Source organism: Microcebus murinus, chromosome 3 (genome assembly GCF_040939455.1).
Source record: "Microcebus murinus isolate Inina chromosome 3, M.murinus_Inina_mat1.0, whole genome shotgun sequence".
In the NCBI taxonomy this organism is placed as follows: domain Eukaryota; kingdom Metazoa; phylum Chordata; class Mammalia; order Primates; family Cheirogaleidae; genus Microcebus; species Microcebus murinus.
The window spans coordinates 47,912,321-47,930,360 of NC_134106.1; the positions used below are offsets into that span (position 1 = coordinate 47,912,321).

Below are 18,040 nucleotides of genomic sequence, written 5' to 3' on the forward strand. Positions count from 1 at the left end.
ACATTTTTACAATACGATTCTCTTGTAAGGATAAAAAGTAGTCTAAGAGTATGGCACAACTTATCACCTAGACCAATGGTAAGACCCATTAGAGTTCAGAATTAACATTAGCCTCCTAACTGAGGAAATAATATTTTTAACATCACCATATGCCATTTAGTTAACTGACCAGGTACTGTACAAAGGTAAAATGAGTCAATTGCAAGAAATGCTGGACAATGAAGTTGTGGAACACTAGAATGAAAACAGATATAAATCTTAAGAAGATTTCTATCTTCAATAATAGAATAAGAAGTAAAACAACCTGTATTAATAGATGGAAATTTTATCATAATCTGTAAAAAGTCTAGGATCTTAGAAAATAAATGAAAATAAAATTATTCTGAAAAAAAGTATTTATTTACATAAAAATATCAATGGCTAGATAATCTTTATTTCCTTTCAGCTATATCTGTAAACATCTCAAATACTCCACCTCCAAAAAATTAGAACATGAGTCTTTACCACAAATTTTATTATATGGCTCTAAAGTTCAGGTATATAGTTATATGACTCCACAAATTTCCACATTTCAGATTCAAGATGCTGAGATGAGCACATGCAGTTAATCCTCTCTCTAGTCTCTAAAAAATTAATTTAAAAATAAAGCAATTTTAAAAAGGCATAAAGGTATAAGGTAACCCACAGTTACAAAAAGAACAAAAAGGAATAGCATTAATAAAAGCAAATTTTCAACAGCTTTTGTAAAAATGTAAAACAATTAAAAGCACTGGCTGACAAACCAGATTAGGGGAGAGAGAAAAAGAGGGCTCCCGGAGGACACAGCTGGCAAAAGGGCATAGTCTATAGAATTGAGAGCATGATTGATACACTGGAAGAAATTATGGGAATTTTTTTTAATACGAGAAACCAAAAAGGGAAGAGAAAATTTTAAATTGAATTATAAACAATACAGCTGTGTTAAAAAATTGTAATTACTCTATCATTAACTTTTCAGTTAAAAAATATTTATGTAGTCAAAAAATTAAACCGATTACTAATTACAATTTTTAGAATCCAACAATAGACAAAGCTAAAAGACTTAATTATAGTCATGGAGACTAATGTAAATATATTTGACCACTGTAATTTAAAAGGAAGAGATGACAAAAATTGGGAAATAGAAATGGGAAGGATATCTGGAGGGAAGATTAGGAACAATGAAATCTGTAATTGCTAATTGAGAGTCAAGAGATACCATCTTTAATTGAATGGAAATAAAAGAAGTTTAAGAAATAGTAAAGCTAATGGAAAAATTTTTTTAAATGAAGGAAAAGAGAAAGTAGTATATTAGCTAAATTCTTTTTTTTTATTATAATAGTATATAATTCTTAAAATTGAAAAATCAAGAAATATTGAATGTAGACATACCATTTACAAGTATGGAAGCTGTAAACAGGAACACTTCAAAGTGTTTGCTCCAAAGATAAGAATGGAGATAGGAAACAGTATGGGAAAAGGCTGTTTGCTTTTCATTATAAGCTCTAAACAGCTCGTAACTAAGATAAATATATAGAGAGAGAGAGAGAAAGAAGGAGAACAGGCCTACGTGTGCAAGGAGAGGAGCAGAAAAAACAACTAAATCATCAACTAGTACTTTCTATACTTCACATTGCAGCTCATCACCACAATGTTAAAAATCATTATTAAACATCTACAAAATAATACAGAAATAAGAGCTGTAGTCTTTTGTTTGTAATCACATAAGATTATCACCTTTCCACAGTTTAAGACATACAGGTAATACATTACAGAAAAAAGTGCCATGCTCAAAAATATGGCCTTTAAGTCAAGATGACCATGAGGGTAATTTTGTTAAACTTTAAGAATTAATTTAGCTAGGCAGGGTGGTGGCTCAAGCCTGTGATCCTAGCACTCTGGGATGCCAAAGTGGAAGGATTGATTGAGCTCAGCAGTTCAAGACCAGCATGTGGAAGAGACCTCATCTCTACTAAAAATAGAAAAAAATTAGCTGGCCATCCTGGCATGTGCCTATAGTCCCAGCCAGCTGGTAGGCTGAGGCATGGGGATCACTTGAGCCCAGGAGTTTGAGGTAGCACAGTACACATCACAGTGTACTGTGATGATGCCACTACCCTCTACCCAGAGTGATAGAGTGACACACTGTCTCAAAAAAAAAAAAAAAAAAAGTAATTTAAATAAAGTAGTAAAAAACATTCATAATTTCAGGTTAATCTGAAATTTAAAAATCCATTTAAAAATATCCAGCATATCCATTTAAAAATAAGAAACATTTTACTCATTTGTTTCCTAGTTACTTTGTTTTGGGGAAGAGGGGATAGAAAAAACCCTTACTGTGATTAGCATCTTGGGTACATATGACCTAGATTGCCAATTGCTCTCTAGTGTCCATTCTCACCTTCTTCCTTTTGGTAATAGGATCCCTGCCCCCCCAGCTTCCAACTAAACCAAGTTTTAGCAGGGTCCAGTTCACCTAGCCAGTGACTCTTGGGAGGTGTTTGCATATAACTAAATGTTGGCCAGTGGGCTGCAAGCAGAAGTGATATGTGCATCTTTTGGATCATTTACAACAAAACTGTGCTTTCTCTTCTTCCCTCCTCTTTCTCCCTTTCCCTCTTCCCTCCTCTCATCTTCTCATCCTCCCTTCCCTATTGTCCAAGAACAGAACTTGTACAGGCCAATATGAGCCAGCAAAGACCATGAAAATAGGCATAACACTCTAGTGCAGCACTGATCAACAGAACTTTCTGTGATGGAGGTATTCTATGTCTATACTGTCCAAAACAGTAGTTACTAGCCATATGTGTCTATAAAATGTGGACAGTATGGACAGTGACTTTTTTATTTAAATATAAATATTGTCAATAGCCACATGTGGCTAATGGCACTGTACTAAAGCAGTCACCGTGGATGGTTGAGATACAAATTCCTGAATGACCTTGTAGAACAGAGCCACTAACCCACTCTTGACCATCTGCCTATCTCTGACCTGTTAAATGAGAGATGAATACAATTCCACCTTCCATCCTACTAAGGATTTGCAGTTCTCTTTGTTAATAGCAGCTTAACCTCTGACCTAATGGAACATATTTATATCTATTCATGATATGAAAATATATCTTGGTGTTTGGTCTACGGAAGAGATATTAAAGGAAAAAATAGATGATAAGCTCTTACAAGTGATATCAAATCAGTTTTACTAAGAAAGTCTATTTCAAATATTAAGCAGATGGACGTCCAATTTGGACAACAGGAAATAATAATTTTTATTTATTTAAACATAAATAAATCATTTAAACAGTAAGTTTAGGAAACTTTTGTCACTGGAAAGCTCAAACTTTTAAAAAAGTTATACATAATATGCTAGCAAAAGCCAAAAAAATCACATTTAAAATTTATATTGAGAAGTTTAGGTATTATCACTTAGCTAGGTATATTCTAAATTTGACTAAGAAAATATAAAAATAGAAGTATAAAATCTAAAGAAAAAATATTTTACTTATGACATTTCACTTTGTATTTATCACTTGCTCCATTTCTTTACAAGTCTACTTGCAATAACTAAAAGGCAGTAAACTTGAGAGTTAAAAGTTTTTTAAACACTTAAGCTTCAAGGAGTTTTTTTTGTTATTGTCCCTGTTAATAGCTGAATGGTATCAGTACAGTGAAGCAGAAGAAATGTGCTTTATATCTCCTAAAGTACTATACTGATTTTGACCAACAGCTTAAGTTACTTAGTGTTTCTTTTATTTACCAATCTTGATGCATTTAAGTATTAATAGTAATAACATCAAAAGGCAAAGTGCATCAAGACAGGCTGAAGACCATGTTTTAATAAAGCATCAAAGTTTTCATTTTTATTGCCACTCTCAAGTTTAAGCATTAACAGCTTCATATCTAGATTACTAAAAACAATCTCCGTAATGGGTGTCTTTACTTCCTTCCTCTTCTGTACACCAATTCATCCTGCCTTTTGTACCTAGATTAATCTTCCTAAATACCTTTTTAATCATATCAACCCCTTGCTCAAAAATATTTGGAGTCTCCTTCACCTGCATATAGAGAATCATTAGTCTAGCAGTCAAGATTCTTCAGTCTAGCCCTATTAATCCCTTATGTGAGCAACTGCTCAATTTCAAAATCCAAAAATACATTGCACATATCTACCTCTACAACCTTGCCTTCATCATTCCCTCCCTTTTAAAGGTCTCTATATTCCTTTCAAGTTTATCCCAACATCCACCTCCTCTAAGAACCTCCTTAAATTATTTGTAGCCCCAAAATACTTAAAATTTCTCTAAACTCACACTGTTCCTTTTCATGTAAGTTTTAACTTGCTGATTAAATAACCTTTTCTATAAGGCATATGAAAGTTTTATATTTCTATGTAAGTGTCAATGCTCTATGTATACACAAACATGCAGAAGTTGTTGTCAGACTGGTTCACATTGATTGATTCATGTGTAAGTTTTAAACAACTGAATATAAATTCTGTTTTATTTAGATACTATAAATATACTACCAATTTAGAAAAATACAAGTTTTTCACTATTAGATAATTTGTAGTTATTCAATGATATGGATACATGAGAAAAAAATCATCCAATTTATAAAGGTAGTTTCAATGATAACCATACTGATTAATATCAATCTTCTTATGTATTAAATAACAAAAATTATCATTATTGGTTAAAATTAAAATCATAGCACTAATTAAATACTGTACATCTCATATATAGTCTGACATTATTAGGTGAACTAGTGTCTCAATAACCTTAAACACACTTTACACAAGGAACTATCTGGGTCACATAACATGTTTCTTTAAAATCTTTATTATTAGGCATTATTAGTTTCATTTGTAAATGAAGAAAAGTGGTTCAGGTGATATAGCACACCTTATATTTTCCTGGTTAGAGCTGGAACCCATACTACTAAGTGAAGTATCCCAAGAATGGAAAAACAAGCACCAGATATATTCTCCAGCAAACTGGTATTAACTGAGTAGCACCTAAGTGGACACATAGGTGCTACAGTAATAGGGTATTGGGCAGGTGGGAGGGGGGAGGGGGGCGGGTATATACATACATAGTGAGTGAGATGTGCACCATCTGGGGGATGGTCATGATGGAGACTCAGACTTTTGGGGGGAGGGGGGGAAATGGGCATTTATTGAAACCTTAAAATCTGTACCCCCATAATATACCAAAATAAAAAAAACAATTAAAAAAAAAAAAAGAAAGAAAAGAAAAGTGGTTCAGAGAAGTTAAGTTACTTGCCCAAGGTCACATAGCAGATAAACTAGAATTAAAGGTCTGGTCTAATTATTGAAATGAATTTAGTATAAACAAGAATCTCCATTTCCCCAATATATCATAATTATTTGAAATGCATTAATTATACAAAATATCACCATTCAGCTTCCAAGATAATAGGGTTTAATAAAAAAAAAAATCTAACAATATATGCTGCTAATCTTTCAGTAACACATCAAATTTAGTCAAACTCAGCTCTTTCCCAAGACAAACTTGAAAAGGCCAACTAGATGAATGGTACTCCCTCTAAATAACAATATTCTGTCTAAAAAAGACAAAAGCATCAGCTCATTTCTCCTTTAGAAATATTTAATCTCTGAATTATCTAGGGACAAGTGATTATTAAAATAAATATATCTTATAAATAAAGTGACTATGCATTTCTTCTGAACTGAGACACTTTTGAGACCAAAAGGGGCCAGTATAAAAGGCATAAATTAAAAATGTTCTAGGTAAAGCGGGATGATCAGCCTACTTAAAAAGTTAAAATATTTGGTGCTTTCAACTCTAGGACACACTTAATACCAACAGACAATCCTGTTAAACCCAAAGGACTCTGTTTAATTCTTATTGTTTTAATGGGCCATTCTGTAAAATAACATAAGCAGAAGTCAACAGAAACCCATCAATACATCTTTTTGCATTACTTACCTTTGTGAGCTATTGTTATATATAAAACAACCCAGAACTGTCATACCGTCTTCATCTTACCCTTTGGAAAAGTTGCTGTTTTGGGCATGTTTTTATAGAAATTGGAACAAGTCCAGAAATGACAACAGCAGCAATCAAACTTAAGGTCGGCTACTCATTCTCAGTATCACTTCTATAAAAAGTATGTGAATAAAGGAAAAAAAGGAATGGCTCCATCATATTTAAAATATTTCTTTTTCATTTCCAACTTAAATTTTTATGATGTCTGATCCCATGGAGTAGATTAGAAACACCAAGTATGTAATTAAAAAACACAGCAAGATCAGCATTACCTAAGAAAAGGTTTTACTTTTATTATCAGATTTTACAATTATACTGATGAATCTACAAGATTACTATTTAGAATGTGAGGAAAATATAGACATATTAACATAGTTTAGAAATCATTAAGATGCTGAAAATCCATTTAAATCAATTTGTCACGCAAATCATTGTGTGTGTCATTTCAGAAGGTATTTTAAATTAAGAAGCTAGCCAGCTGTTCAGGCAGGGCCTCAACAGGTAGCAATTCTAGCATGGGGACAGCACAGTTCGGGTCTCAACTGTAGCTCTGCAGGTCCTGAAACCCAATTTTATGTGTGTCAGTTTACCAGACCTGATTTAAGAATTATGTCACAAAAATAAAAAGTTGGTAGATTTTCTTACTCTACTAGAAAATAGTAAATACTGACAAAATCTTATTCTTTGGCTTCTCAAAATCCATGCACATCACTTCTCTTGTGCTAACACATTATTTTTAAACAGTATAAAACAAATGATTAAGTAAGAAAAGCTATATTCTAAGTCATTCACCCATCCTAGTCACAATAATTAAGTGATGATCTTTCACAAATCTAAGCTACAGATTTTAAAACTATCTCTAAAGATGGGTTAATTTTGCAAATGGCCAATTTTATTCATAGTAAGATAGTTTTTATTAGTTTCACCCTCAGTTTATGACTATCTCCAAGTATTTGGGGGAACTTTATTAAAGGCTCCATATCAGAGTTGCCCCATGGGACAACTCCAGGGAGCATCATTCACACAGAATGCCTGAGTGTGTTATGTAGCCAGTCTTGTCTACATATACTCACTTTATATACAAAGTTGGAAATAAAAATACTTACCTTAAAATTTATCCTGAGAATTAAATAAGAATATATAAAGTGCTTAACACAGTCAGTGACAAACAACAGAAACTTCGTAAGAGGCAGTCTCTGTATGCAACAAACTTAATCTAAAGAGAAGACAATTATTAATATATTGTGATGAATGACATATGGCAGAGGCAATTCATATCCTTACTTTTGGCTTCATCTACTGTTCTGATTAGAAATCCGTTCCTTTTTCTCCCACATTAGAACAATGTGTATAATGCAAAGCAAAAGTCAATTCTTTTTCTATATCTCTTAAAACATTTATTCCATGAAATATTTTATTTTAGGTCTTTCATTATTATAACTTTGTTGGTAATGGCTCTAAAAATTCTGTGATTATACTCTACAGTATTTATCACGGTTATAATTAAGTAGTACTGTGATCATCTACTTAAAATTCTGACTATTCCACTAGATATAAGTTCCATAGGAATCTTTAAGTCTTGCCCATGTATCCTTACTGCCCTACATTATAGGCATTCAACAGATATTAGATGGGTAAAAAAAAATGGATGATTCAAAAATCTCACATCACATCCTTAATGTTTCAACTAATTTCCATTAGTAGGCTTATCTCAACCATGTCAGATCCACTTAGAAAACTGCCTCAAACTCACTGTATCAATATAATAGAAATAAGTCTAGAACATTTCCTTTCTCCTTGCCAGACCCTTCTTACAATCCCCACTATACTCTAAACACTAAAATCTTAAAACATTTAAGCATCTAAAAATAAATTGAAATAATTTTCCTCTATTCTATCAATCTATATCTGAGGAATGACTAGGCCCGTGATATCAATTCCTCAAAACAAATCATAACCTCAGCAGAAATTCCTGCTAGTGCACCTCAACTTTCTGCTTGTCTTGCCTCTCTCTACCCTCCACTGTTATGCTTAATTTTACTAAAAAGGTTCCATCTACCCCAAATCCTACTCAGGAATGGTACCTTAACAAAAAAGAGCCTAATCTCATGAATAAACATTAATGAGTCCTCACCATCAACATAAGAATACATTTAAAATTATAGATAACATCTATTTCTGGCTAAAATTGGAGTAGCTTACGATGGACCAACACTTCTACTGTGAACAACTAAAGTAGCCTGATAAAAGGAAAAAGCAAAAAAAGAAAAGCTTAAAGGCATCAAAGAATTAAGGAAACTGGGCGGGACTTGAAGGAGGGGAAAGAGAAGAGAGGTAAGCCAACACTCTGAAGCCACTTTTCCCTTCAGCTATTTATCAAGTCTGGGCACAGGGCAAGAGAAGGATCTGAGCAAAGGGCTCAGACAGAGAGCTGCTATTGAGTGGTGCCAAAAAAAAAAAAAAAAAAAGCATTTCTTGCAATCTCTTGGGTATAGAGAGAGAAAATAACAGATATGCAGATATGAAGGACTAGAATCTGGGGGAAAGGCAAGACCAAGAGAACTTGGATTAATATTCTGCCAATGTTCCTTTAAAACTTTTGATAAATCCTTAAACTATAGACCCCATTACCACCAATAAAAGGAACCAGAGCTCCCTTGAAAAATGCCTGATTCTAGGACCAGGGTAGGAAATAGACAAGATTTCCTTGCAGTTCAGAAAGGAAATGCTAAAAAACCAAAAACGCCAATCCACAATTATGGAAATATGTCAAAAAAACACAAGAACCAACAGTAAGAGTTCTCAATGACCAAAGCTAAAACAAGTTGAATAACAAAATATAATATTAGATTATAATCCAAAGTATAAAATAAATATCCATGAACCCACAGTATTTTAAGTAAATGACTGAACAAACAAATCTACTGAGCAGAAAAACTCCTTATCTATAATATGTAGATCTCTGCCTTCAAGGAGGTGAACATAACTACCCACTTCTTACGTGTGGGCTGTGCATAATGACTTTCTTCCAAGGAGTACAGTATGGAGAGAGGGGAAAAACGTAACTTTATAGTAGAGAAATCTGACAACTACTACCTCAACCAGGTAATCAAAATCATTATCAAAGTGATGAGTCATGTAGATACACATACCCTTTATATGATGTGATAAAATAACTTTATTTATGTGGTCTTCCGCCTAAAAACACATAACCCCAATGTAATCACAGGAAAAATATCAGACAAATCTCAATTGAGGGACATTCTACAGAACATCTGATTAGTACTTCCCAAAACTGTCAATTCCTTAAAAACAAGGATAGTCTGAAAAACTTTCACAGCAAAGAGGTGCCTAAGGATCCACCTCATTTTGTTTCATCCAAAATAAAGAAAGAACTCTTTGACACAATGTTTATTTCTGCTGGGCCCTGATGACCAGTAAATTGATGATGCAAAAGTCATTTTATATTATTTTCTTTGAGATAGACTATCAAATAATAGCTTTAGACAATTATTTCCCTGCCAGTTGAAAAAAAAAAAATAGAAGGGTGTTTTGCTCAAATTGCAGTTTGCTTTTGCTTTACTATGAGCTCTATTCTGCCGCTGCTAACTCATTATTTGTGTATGATGAGTAGTATTACACAGTTGCTACCTGAGCACACAAATTCAACAAGGAACAACATATGGTTAGCAAGAGGACAGTATAGCTCAATTAGGATACTTTTTGTTTGTAAATGTCTAAAGGATAGAAGAATAAGAAAAAATGAATGTGCTTTAAAAACTATTAGTATTACTTCTTGGCCTTTTGGCTAATATCAAGTATCTAAAAACTACTAGTATTCTGCCTCATCATGTCACATATAAAATGGATATGACAGAAATCACACAAGCACCTTACATGTACAATATTTTAAAGTACAGTAAATAGGAAGGAATGTTGAGTCTTTATTGAGGCACTTTCATAAATGTCATTTGATTCAGTTTTCATATTAAGCCTAGGAAGTAAATATCAACCAAATTTCTTAATGTTTTATGAAAATAAAATAAAAATACAGGTAAATGCAAAAATAAAAGAGGATATTATGAACTATGTTTTTCTCAAATTTACTGAACAACCCAACAAAAGGCATATCTAACCAAACTTGAAACAAGAAGAAACAGAAAATCTGGTTAGTCATATCAATTAAAGAAATTCAAATACTCTCCTAACCCACTCTTCACTTAATTCTTTTAAAAATTTAAGAAAAAGTAGCAACAATCTTACACTAAGTTTCCTATGGAACAGAAAAACTAGAAAACAATTCCTCACATTTTTTATGAAGTAAGCATAACCTTTATGCCAAAATCTGATGATGATAATATATATTGAATTTGTAAATATAATAATACATCATAACCAAATAGGTATTCTAAGAAAGCAAAGTTGGCTTAACATCCAAAAATCGATCATAATAACTCAGCATATTAACAATAATAAAAAAGAGCAAGAGAAATTATCATATCAAGGAAGCTAAAAACATGAGATAACATACATTCATAATAAAATTCTTAGCAAACTAAGAATAAAAGGGAACTTTCTTAATCTCATAAAGAATACCTAGTGTTCCCCTCAGCAGCACATGTACTAAAATGAAAGGATACAGAGAAGATTAAGATGGCCCCTACAGAAGGATGACACACTGATCTGTGAAGCATTCCATATTTTGCACATGCCCTAGAAGGTCATTTTGCTATTTGCTGACTAGCTCCAATGAAACAGTGTGAGTCAAAGCAAAGTGGCACCCAATACTAAAATTGTGATTTTCGTTGCAAAAATATCCATGTAAAGCAATCTATGAAATGAGAACATAGCAGATTACACATAGATGCTTATATGCAAATATATCATTAGCATGCATTTCAGAAATGGAAAAAAAAAATCTAAAAAAAGGTATGGTAAACATCATATTTAGGGTCAAATACTGAAATAGCCACTGAAATTCAGAACAAGACAAATGCTTGCTACAATAACTTCTATTCAAAAGTTTACTGAAGATCATAGCTAACACAATAATGTAAGAAAAGAAAATAAAGGATGTAATATATAGAAAATAAGAAATACAATTATTGTTACTTGCATTATAGATGATCAGGGACTTGGAAAGTTTAATAGAACCTAGATACATTATTAAAATCTATAAGTTAATTTACCAAGATCTCTGAGAGCAAAATCCATATACAAAATCAATGGTATTTCTCTATATAAGCAGAAAACATTTTAAAAAGTGACACTTTACAAAGGGATATCCTTTACAGTAACATTTAAAAAATATTAAATATGTAGGAATACATCAAATAAAAAATATATAAAATTGAACACAGAAAAATACAAAAAAGTTGATAGAAATTAAAAGAGACTAAAAATAGGAAGATATATACCATGTTCATGGATTGACCTCAATATTGTAAAGATGTTAATTTTCCACAAATTTATCTATTTATTTGATTCAATCTCAATCAAAAATCCAATGTGGTTTATGTGAAAATTCACAGAGCTACTTTAGGGTAAGCAAATATATTTTAAATAAAACACCAGAAGTGCTAATCATGAAAGAAATTCATTAATAAACATATACATACACACACACATATACACCCACACACCCACATACATAAAAACTGGACCACAATTAAATTAATAATTTCAGTTCATTCACACCATTAAAAAAATGAAGGGTAACTTGCAGAATGAGATGATGTTTGTTTGTTTTTGTTTTCTAGAGATAGTCTCACTTCATTGCCCAGACTGAAGTACAGTGGTTTGATCATAGCTCACTATAACCTCAAACTCCTGGGCTCAAGGGATCCTCTTCCCTTCCCAGTATGTGGGACTGTGGGCACGACCCACCATGCCTGACTAATTTTTAATTTTTTTTTTTGTAGAAATAGTCTCGCTATGTTGCCCAGGCTGGTCTCAAACCCCTGGCCTTAAGGGATCCTCCCACTTCAGTCTCCCAAAGTGCTAGGACTACAGGCATGACTCACCATTCCCAGCCCAAGGTGCAACATTTTTAATATATATACAAGGGGTCTTCAAAAAGTTCATGGAAAATTCATGTTATGAAAAAGTTATGCATGGATTTCCAATTTTTTTGCACCAAAACTTATACTTGTTATCTCATATCTGAAAAGGACCTATTTAATAGTTTAAGGAACTAAGAAGGATAAAATATCAGTTTGAAAACAACCCCTCTTCAAAGCAACATGAATTCTGCTAAAATTGAAGCAAGAATAAACATCAAATTTATCGTAAAGGTTGGGTAGAAGAATGGTAAAATCACTGATGCTTTACTTTACAAAAAGTTTAGGGACAAAGCCTCCCCAAAATCAGCAGTTTACAAATGGGTAACTAGTTTTAAGAAGGGACGAGACAGTGTTGAAGATGAAGCCTGTGGCAGCAGACCATCCACATTAACTTTTGAGGAAAAAATTTATTATGTCTGTGCCCTAACTGAAAAGGACTGACAATTAACAGCAGAAACAATAGCCAGCACCACAGACATCTCATTTGGTCCAGCTTACACAATTCTGAAAGAAAAATTATAGTTGAGCAAACTTTCCTCTCAATGGGTATCAAAACCATTGCACCCAGAACAGCTATAGACAAGAGCAGAACTTTCAGTGGAAATTTTAAACAAGTGTGATCAAGATCCTGAAGCATTTCTTTAAACTTAAGAAGAGAAAGAAGAATCTATAACAGTGATAAAAAATAAGAAGAAAGAGTTTTAAGAAGGAAAGTTGGTTACTATTATCAAATACTAGAAAAAGTCAAGAATAAAGACCACTGACTGGACCTGTCAAAAGGATGACAATCTTCATGAACACAATTTTAGTGAGGATGCCAGAATGAAAGCCAGGCTGCAAAAGATTGAGAAAACAGAAAGAAATTGATCTTTTTATTTTTAATACTACTCATTCCATAAAGGATTTAAGGTGAAAAAAAAATACAAAAAAGCAAAATGAAATTTTGAAAAATAGAAGAATAGGAGAACAAAAGCTGGGACAAGATTAGTGACAGAAATGGAAATACTATATCCATTATAGCTCTAAAAAGTGGGCCAAAAATTTGACATTAACCTTCCCAGGGGGAAAGTCAAGGAGAGCATAATCAATTATAGGAAACATATTATTCATTAAATAACAGGTCAGATATTCAGGAGAAGTATGACTTTTTCAACATCTGAACCGGGAGAAAATTTCTTTCACAGTTTCTCATAAAGATAGTGCTGCAACATAAAATGGAAGGTCTCCAACGTAAAATACCTAATGCATTTCATCAGGCTGTTTTCTACAACATCCCTTAATGTAAGTTAGTGACACCCTCAAGAGCAATTAAACAAGAGACCAAAATAATGCAGTTCCATTCTAAAATCCAAGGATAAACTTTAGAAAGCATATAAAATAACTGGATTAGGTCTTTTAATAGTGCAACACTATTACTTGCAACCATGATTTTAATAAGGTTTTAACAATCGAAATTTGAAGTTATAATTTTTGGCATGAACCAGAGTATAAATACTCAGGGGTTCCAAAGGACAGATCCACAGACTTTGACTATAAACTAGGAAGACAGTAAGGTTAAGAAGTACTTATAAAAAATTAAGAAGTCTAACTAATGTACATACCTAAAAGAATGGCTAACCCCATCTTCTGCACAGAGTTGCACCAAAAGAAGTATGGCCCACTCATGTAAATTCAGTATTGGAAAAAAGAAAAATATGATCTGTTGTATATTGTATTGAATATAAGCGGAAGAAGCATAAGCAAAGACCAGAAAAGAATCCTGCTTCTTTTTCTAATAATCACACTGCATTTTTATCACTTCTAGAAAGAAATTTATATGGGAGTAAGTTGGAACTCTAAAATATGTTTATGTCTCTAGTTTTTCTCCAGCTATCAGGTAATGGTGTAAAACACATTAAACGAACATTTATTTTGCACTTAAGATATATACCTTATTTTTTATTAAATGGCTATTTGATTTTCTGGTTCTTTTTAGGTTAGTTATCAAAAGGCCACTCAAAGAAAACAGCTAAAAAATAACAGATGAATAATAAAATGCTTTGAACACATTCAGAAAAACTTAGTGGTGAAAAATTTCACATTCTTTCCACATGGTAACTAAAAGTCAGCCTTTGATTTATCTTAGTAATAGAGCAACCTAAATTGAAACAATAAGTGAATACTAAAATACTATTGATAGTGGTTAAGAAGTGATAACTAAATTGACATATCTTTACTACTGCTTTACCTCAAAGCAGAAAGTTTATAATATACCTAATAATAAATGCTATGTTTCAAAGTATCCTCACTGAGAAGGCTGCTAAATTCAGAAATTGAATAACAAGCAAAGCACTGCAGATTTTTTTTGTAGGTGGTATTATGGATGAAGTTTTTTTAACAACCTGCATACCCATCTACCAAACTTCTAAGTTTCTTTATGCATCATTTTTTTTCAAAAAAAACTAGATGATGCTTCCAAACCCTACTTGCTAAAATTCACTACTCAAATTACAAAAGCACTTAAAATGTTGCATATATTACATTTAGACAGGTTTAATTATATATTAATCAAAAACAACTACATTTATACCAAAATACTGCAATTTTCCCAGCCTCTTTCACATTTCTAGGCATCACTTTTCAAACATGAATAATTTAGTAACATTTAGAATAACATTATATGTTCCGTGTAAATATCTATTATGTTAACATCTTATTGTGTACATAAAAATGTCATTTTTTTCCAAATTATATTTAACATTATACTTTGTAGGTCAATTTTTTATGATATTCCTCCTTTTAATTCATAGCAACAATAAGGATCAGATACTTTAATTACAAAAAAAACATTTTGACTAAAAACAGGTATAAAACAGAATTGCTTAAAGTGGAAATAAATTAAAATATATAAAACAAAGGCATTTCTAAAACATATTTTAAAACAGACATACTTATCCCAACCAAGAGTTCCTATCTCTTCAATAAGACTTGAGTAGAACTGAGGAGGAGGAGGCAGTGCATATAGCTCTTGTCTATTCTTTAAAGCAACTTCCTGTTTCAAAGAAAAAAAAAAACTGAATCTGCTGTGGAATGCTAGACAATGAAATGTTAGTACTTGATTACCAAACACAATTTCAAAATCTCCTCAGCGCCTAATTAAAGTGTCTACTGCTTTTACAGAAAAATCCAGCTGACTCACTCCCCTTCTCATAAAAAAGAGACATGAAAAAGTTAAAGGACTGCACTGAAGGTCATGCAAAATGTCAAATTTTATACCATGAAAAGAACTTAAGATTTTAATATTCTCCTGGACTATTATGCCTATCAGAGATAAAAAAAAAAATTTAATCTCATCCTCAAGGCTTTACTATCTTTCCACTCCCGTGGATAGGATGTTTAGTATTAAAAAAAAAAAAAGCCTTTAAGAAAAGTCCAAGCTCTAAGTACATTGTCTGGACTGATATATTTACATGTCATTATGAACCATATCCTAACAAACAAAAACCCCTCCTTATCACAATAACTACATGCTAATTTCTGTCACTGACTTACATATTCTGTATTTCTCCTCAACTAGAGGTAAGCTCAAGCTAGGACCTTTTCTTGCTAGGCCCACATACAACGTCTTCAAAATGGTTTACATTCCTCCCTACCAAAACTAAAATTTTTATTTTTTATAAGAAATAAACATCACTAGAATTGTTGAGGACAAAAATTATCAATTACTTTAAAGTTGCTAATAGACAAGTATCTTATTTGGAAAGTAACAACAAAAGCATAACAAATGTTGGAAAGTAAACACAATATACAAATTACTTAGAGGTTTGTATGGTCTAGACTATCAAAGGATATAAAAAATAAAGAAATAAAACTTTCAAAATCAGCCACATTAAATAACGAAAATCAGATGGAAACAAGTTGAAAAATCATAAACATTTCTGACAAATATAACCCTAATATAAAGGTTGAAATGTTTACTCTTTTAAAAATCTATTACTACTCTTTATACTTTTTCTTTTAACAGGGATAGGATATTACTAACTCAAGATAATATTAGAAAGAATATATTTTTATAAAATGGTATTTCAAAATCAGGACTACTAATTGGAACAACTTCAATCTAGTTCTGAATTTACTTTAGGATGAAAAAAATGTAAAAGCAGATTCAGAAAGCTATGAAAGTCCATATGGATTTAATTACAGGGTAAGTTCCTACAAAAGAAGAAAGACATAGGCCGGGCGCTGTGGCTCACGCCTGTAATCCTAGCTCTTGGGAGGCCGAGGCGGGCGGATTGCTCAAGGTCAGGAGTTCAAAACCAGCCTAAGCAAGAGCGAGACCCCGTCTCTACTATAAACAGAAAGAAATTAATTGGCCAACTGATATATATATATATAAAAAAAAATTAGCCGGGCATAGTGGCACATGCCTGTAGTCCCAGCTACTCGGGAGGCTGAGGCAGAAGGATCACTCGAGCCCAGGAGTTTGAGGTTGCTGTGAGCTAGGCTGACGCCACGGCACTCACTCTAGCCTGGACAACAAAGTGAGACTCTGTCTCAAAAAAAAAAAAAAAAAAAAAAAACCCAACAAAAGAAGACATATACTGCTTTTCTTATAATGTAAATGCCTAATGATATCTAAAAATAGCCTGATCGATCACAAAAATAAATCTGTACTATTAAGATTATCCTCTAATAGTTACTAAATAAAATAAGTTAATATAGTATAGTATTTCTTTTGAAATTTCTATTTTTATTCAGAAACATTAATCACTGCTATCCACAAAAACTGAAGATAAAAATAAACTTAGATAATAAAAATATTTTTTAATATTAAGCTTATGACATTTAGAAACTCTGCCTTCTACTTTGGTAAGTTAGACAAGTTACTTCTACTCTAGAACCATACCAGAAAAAAATGGCAAAGGCAGAGAAGCAACACATTCTTCATAGAGAAGGAGGCACAAGAATGCAATAGAAAGCCTTTACAAACAGAAGTTTTAAATCTTGACTGTAACAGTTCCTAGTTTTGAGCCCTTAGGCTCTCAGTGGCTCAGTTCTAAAATATAAATAAAATAACCTACCTCATAGTGTTCTTTTAAATATAGGTAATTGTTCATTTATTAAAAATATATATGTTCGCAATATGCCTAGTAATTACTAGGAAATTCCAAAGGAGATTTACAACATTTCTCGAGTAAATTCAATAACTACTGACTTCATTTGAGCATCATTCTTAATATCTTTAATTGGTGATTATATTATAAAAACCTTATTACCACACAGCCTGACAAACTAAAATTCTTACATTTTTAAGTATACTATCTTAAATGAGCAATAAAAATCACCAACTTTGTCCATAATTTCTGAAGAAACCTAAAATACAGGCTCTCATTTGTATTCAGAAATATAATAACAAATGTACTAAATAGATCCAGAGATCTCAATATTTTTAGTTTTAAACTAATAAGTGTTTCTTCAAAATTAAATGAACAACAGAGTTGTGAATTACAATCTAATAAAGTTAGTTTCATTAATAAGTGCTTAATGGGACATGTTACACATAATTTTATTCTGGTTCCCTTACCCTTGTATTTGTAAAGTTTTTTTAAATTACAATAAAAAGATAAAAAAAAAAGTTTCAAACTTTTCTCCAATGTCAAGGAGACGTAAACCAAATATGCTTTACTTCTTCACGTGACCTTTTTAAGGTTATTATATTATAGCATTTGATAAAATTTATAATCAATTTTCCACTGAAATACCAACAACATGTTTCAAAGAATTAGGAAAAACAATCCTAAATTTCATATGGAATCAAAAAAGAACCTTAAGGGCCAAAGCAATGCTATGCAAAAAGAACAAATCTGGAGGCATCACATTACTTGACTTCAAATTATATTACAAGGCTATAGTAACCAGAACATCTGATGCTGGTATAAAAGTAGAGGCACA

At 32.1% G+C, this 18,040-nt stretch overlaps 1 protein-coding gene and 1 non-coding gene across 5 annotated transcripts in view; one reads left to right on the forward strand and one right to left on the reverse strand.

The window, feature by feature from the left end:
* FANCL (FA complementation group L) overlaps positions 1 to 18,040 on the reverse strand; it is a 72,314-nt gene that overhangs the window by 30,564 nt on the left and 23,710 nt on the right. For 3 of the 4 annotated variants that reach the window (XM_012748688.3, XM_076000794.1, XM_076000795.1), the window contains one exon: positions 15,040 to 15,140. The exons of the other annotated variant lie outside the window; for it this stretch is intronic. In XM_012748688.3, the coding sequence (XP_012604142.1) occupies positions 15,040 to 15,140 (101 nt within the window). The remainder of the gene's footprint in view (positions 1 to 15,039; positions 15,141 to 18,040) is intronic. 4 annotated transcript variants of the gene reach the window in all.
* On the forward strand, positions 10,647 to 10,752 carry LOC142870304 (U6 spliceosomal RNA). The gene has a single exon (XR_012918732.1). It is a non-coding gene; the product is annotated as a U6 spliceosomal RNA (small nuclear RNA).